Source organism: Corylus avellana, chromosome 9 (assembly GCF_965113065.1).
Source record: "Corylus avellana chromosome 9, dhCorAvel1.hap1.2, whole genome shotgun sequence".
In the NCBI taxonomy this organism is placed as follows: domain Eukaryota; kingdom Viridiplantae; phylum Streptophyta; class Magnoliopsida; order Fagales; family Betulaceae; genus Corylus; species Corylus avellana.
In genome coordinates, this window is record NC_142498.1 from 15,913,834 (window position 1) to 15,918,859 (window position 5,026).

The window sequence follows — 5,026 nt, forward strand, 5'->3', positions numbered from 1 at the left end:
CCTTGAACTTACGCGCCTTTTGCAAACACTTCCCAATCTTCAAAGTCTCTCATTTTGGTGTATCGAACTTTTGTTTCGTTTCAGTTACCACATTCCTTTAGGAATTTCTGTTAAATCCTAACGGAAGGGTGTGAAATTCCTAAAATGCCCTTATTTAAAGGTTCTGAAATTTGAGAGGCTTGTCAAATCGCGTGACAATTCAATGATTTAAAGTGAAATTACCCCAAAAAGTTACATCCTAGGCGCAAATTAATATATATATTAATTTGAAAAATTCGGGACACAAAACTAATGAAATATTTTTCCCATTAAACATGATAAAATAAAATGGTTGGTGAAAGTCACATGAAATGTCAAAAATCATATTACACCCACCAGATTTGTATAAATTAAATTCTCCAAATAAAAGAATAAAAATTGTAGGGTATACGTATATTAATTAATCCTCAAGACTCAAGGTATATGATACAATTTCGATGGTTTCAAATTATCAGTCACATTGAAATACTTCAACGTCCGAATCCACTTCTCCTGGTTCTTCAACAAATGAACCGCAATCGTGTCCGGCCACAGCTCATGCGTGCACCCCGTCGCCGGCTCCGGATAATTGTACATCGACCACTTGGCGTTGAACCTGTTCTTCCCACGATGCCCTTCCCGGATCCAATCCCCAAAAGTCTTATCCTCAGGCCCTTCCAAGTGGTTTTTGGGAATTTCAGATTCCCTTATCCACTCCACCAAATCCCATGAAATCAAATACCCCATTCCTGACATATAATGCACAAAAGGATCCATGCTAGGGCATGGGATTACATAGCCATAGTACAAATCTTCTCTAGGTAATTCCCTCAAAGAATCCACTAAATTATTCAGCCTAAAATAAGAATCATCGTCCGTTTTCATCACATAATGGTATGGAGGGTAAGGAGTAGTGCTATTTTCATCTGTGTCTCTCAGCATTTCTGGCAAGCTTGAAAAGTATGTGTAAGTCTTGCCCTTGTTCATGTTCTCTTTGCAGTCAAGGATTATGATATCGTCGTAACGCATTATCTCTAACGCGACGAGTACCTAATAAAATATATGTAAATTAAATGCTCAGTTTAAGCTTTTCGGATAAGCGACGATTTAAGGCATATTTTAGTGTATGTTTGAAAGGCTTAAAAGTGTGTTTAACATTAAAAAAATCCGTTAAAAAAATACCCGTTTGATAAAAAAAATTGAACGCACTTTTAAGGGTTTAAAAAGCCTAAGAGCATTTCCAATGGAGGAGCTAAATTTTTATGCAAAATAGCTCATCAAAATTCACTTTATCTAGTTTAACTAATGAATTTTTAAAGGTCTCCTATATCCGATTAGCTATATTTTTATCTATATCATTTAAATATATTTTTAATATATTTTTATTAAAAATTGTGAAAAAAATATTCTCAGAATGATCCATTGAAAAGTGAGAAAAGTTTTGGGGAAAAAAAAAAAATAGGTGAGAGAAACAATAAAAAATAAATTGACTCACTTTAAAAGTGCTGCTATATGTAGCTTTTTTTAGGCTAATCTAATCAAATATCCATTTTGCATTTTTTTTTTTTTTGGCCAATCCAATTTGGGGGGTTTTTTATAAATTGATTAGTCATTTTAGATAAAAGTACTATTTGACTCCTCCATTGGGAATGCTCTAAGATTGCATTTGAGAAATATAACTTTTAAGTGAAGCGTTTGCCAAAAGTGCGTTTTGAGCATTTTTAGGTTTTTTGTACCATTAAAAGTGCTTTTAATTTTTTTTAGAGTACTTTTTTTCTTCAAACTAACTTTTTGAGTGTTAAATCTACTTTTAGACCCCTCAAATGCAATATCAAACATGCCTTAAAAATAGATAAAATACATTTTTGACAAAAACTTTAAAATAAAATTTTTGCTAAAAAACACTTTTTGACTTAAAAACTATATTTCTTAAATATAATTTTAAACATGCTCTTAACATGGTAAGTATGGTACGTACCTTTTGGTCTTCTTTTGTTAGGTTGCAGAAGACGAACTTCACGTCGACTCTGGCGCCCGCTGGGGTCTGGGTGCCGTAAATGAGGCGGAGGAAGTGGCGGCGGTTGTACTGGTCCGGGAGCGTGAGGATGCCGATGAGTATCCGGATGTCGTCCAGGGAAGAATTAGCGGAGGGCGAGGAATTATTTGATGAAGGCGTGTTGGATAGTGCACACTGGCCAAACTTGAGCAGGCTATCGAATCGGACTTCATTGATGGAAGCTAAGACGCAGAGGAACAAGATGAAGAAGAAGGAAGAAAGTATAAAGCTTCGCCGGTCGGGCCTTGCGCTCTTCATGATTCCAGTTTGGTTATTCAATCCTTGGGAGCTATGGAGAGTGTGCAAGAAGGCTTATTAATAAATTCATGGCTTCCTTAGAGGAAACGCATTAGTTGTCAATTTCGTGGTATTGAGAAAACCATTTTGACTTTTCTTCCTGAAAGGAAGGTTATGGGGGAAAACGCATTAAGTGATTGTATTGTATTTACTATTGTGTCCTTTCTGTAGAAGTTGCATCCATCACGGAGGGCAATATGGGTTCGTGCTGGTGTGTCTGTAAGCAGCCGGAAAAAAAGGCAAAACAAAAAACAAAAGAAAAGGAGAAATCTGCACTTTCTTTAATGGCTTCAATGAAAACCGAGTTAAGGAGTTTCAAGTCTTTTAACGCCTTCATCATTTCCCCAATACAGGGGCATACGAAAATAAATAGGTGAGAGATAAATGGTGGATTGGGGCCTAATTTTGCTACACTTTTTTTCTGGTCTTACTTGCAAATTGGCAAAGTGATTTGGTCAACTTTTGGTAATTAGGTATCTTTGCATGAACCTGGCGAATGGTTTCAATATCTTCAGCTTGCGTAATGCTCACCATTCTTGAACAAAAAGCAAATGCCGCGTTGACCAAAGAAGAAGGTATCGCTACTTTTACCGCCATAATTGGGTGATTGCATGTGCTGAATCAAGAATAAGTAACCTGAATCAAGAATAAGTAAACTTTAGTCTAATTTTTCTCTTATGTATCATTTTTTTTTCGAAACACAAACCAAAAATTGTATTTTTATTTTATTTTAAAAATAGTCATTTTATTTTATTTTTAAAAAAATTATCATTATTCTCAAGAAAAATACCATTTTTTTTTAAAAAAAAATATATATAAAAAAAAAGGACCACATAAGATGTTATTACTTCATATATATTTTTTTAAATGATCACATAAAAGAAAAATTAGACCAAAGTTATGTCTCTATTATTCATCTAGATCGAGATCGGCTGTCAATTTAGGGGTGGCAAAATGGGTACCTGACCCGACCCGATTACGACCCGCGGATACTCGTTACACGATTAGCTTATACCCAGACATGACCCGTTTAGCTAAACGGGTAATCGGGTTTGACACGATTATGACACGAAAATAACCGGGTAACCCGACACGACCCGTTTTACCCGTTTAAATTAACTGGGTCTAATCGGGTAGACACGACCCGATTACCCTAAACTATAAAATTCAAAAAAATTAAAATTCAAAATTGTAATAAATTAATAATAATACTAATACATCAATATAGTTAATGCAAAAAATTGAGTTCCAAGAGATTAAAGGCTTTAATAATGGATAAGAAAAAATAAATAAATTGGAAAGTGACCGTAATTGACAAATTGTACTCCAAAAGAAATTACTAAACCCATAATTTCACCTAAACTTAAAAGTTAAAAGTTAAAACAACAAGTAAGTTCATTTATTAAAATAGTTCACTTATTATTTAGTCCCACATGTAACAAAAGTGTTAAAAAATTAATTTAAACAATGAAAATCAGAATTTCTTGTTAACTTGATGAATAGAATTACTCATTTGGAATTTTCTTGTTGGCTTTCTCTTTTGTTGGTAATTATGTACTTAACTCCTTTGAAGTTTGATATATATGCATCTGTTTGTGCACAAATGGCCTTAAGAGTATGGAAAATCTTCTCACAGTAGTACTTAACTGGTTATTAGATCTGCTTGTGGATTGACTCGGATTGAGTGCCAATAACAATATTTCCAAAAATTTCTTCAGACAAAAGGGGGAGAAAACAATTAAAACAAAAAAGAAAAAAAAGAGAGATAATTTTGGTAGAAGAGAAATTGAATCAAATAGAATCTGCTTTACAGACCAAATGTTTTTGTTCCAAAGAATCAATTGGTAAAGTAATTGAAAAGTGAAAACGTGAGTCTGTCGTCTGACTCCTCAGTGCAGTAGTGCTCACGCGTGACACGAGGCAGAAAAAAACAGCAAAAAAATAAAAACCGGGTTTAGCGGGTCGACCTGTCAGACACGAAATTTTCGAGTCTTAATCGGGTAGACCCTATTACGACCCAAACCCGATTAGCCAAAATTCAATACCTGTTTTTTCGTGTCGTGTTCGTGTCGGGTTCGCGGATTGTGTCAAAATTGTCGGCCCTAGCTGTCATGAACCTTCCTCATTGTTTGGGTGCATTTACTTTAATTAGCTATTGATGTTTTACATATTCAGCCATAAAAAGAAAATTTTAGAATTTTAGACTAATCATGAATTTTTATTTTTGTTTTTTCAAAACTTAAAACATGTTAAAAATGGTCTTCGTTGAATTGAAATATATATATATATAATCCAAAAATTCATGAAAGTGAGTTTTGAACGAAATATTATCATCAAACCAAAAATAAAATAAAATGAAAGTTTTTGACTCATAAAACCTAATTGAATGAATAAATTAGAGAAAGAATACTAAATGGGCTCATAAAATTGTGAAACTTATTTATGAGGTTATAGAGAATATTTTGTAAGGAAAGTTTTTGGGCCATTGGAACCGAACATAACCATTAAAAACCAATTTTCCTTAGTTTATGACCATAGTGAGCTAGTTTCTCTCGACCCATAATTGTTTTGGACAAAATTTTTGGACCATATGAGACTCAAGAACCAATTTTAGGCTTACCAAAAAATAAGAGACCGTTTGGAACCAATAGGAAT

The 5,026-nt window shown here is 33.9% G+C and overlaps 1 protein-coding gene across 1 annotated transcript; it reads right to left on the reverse strand.

The window, feature by feature from the left end:
• Positions 1-453: 453 nt before the first annotated feature.
• On the reverse strand, positions 454-2,332 carry LOC132189115 (Galactosyltransferase family protein). Its single transcript, XM_059603647.2, has 2 exons — positions 1,997-2,332; positions 454-1,068 (listed from the first exon to the last, which is right to left on the reverse strand). The coding sequence occupies exons 1-2, from the start codon at positions 2,330-2,332 to the stop codon at positions 454-456; spliced, it is 951 nt and encodes a 316-aa protein (XP_059459630.1).
• Between the last annotated feature and the right edge of the window lie 2,694 nt (positions 2,333-5,026).

Bases quoted from the DNA above. Each gene is read 5' to 3' on its own strand.
- LOC132189115 (XM_059603647.2), bottom strand. From the start codon at position 2,332: ATGAAGAGCGCAAGGCCCGACCGGCGAAGCTTTATACTTTCTTCCTTC. The intron at 1,069-1,996 runs GTACGTACCATA...ATATTTTATTAG, and splicing joins TAACAAAAGAAGACCAAAAG to GTACTCGTCGCGTTAGAGAT.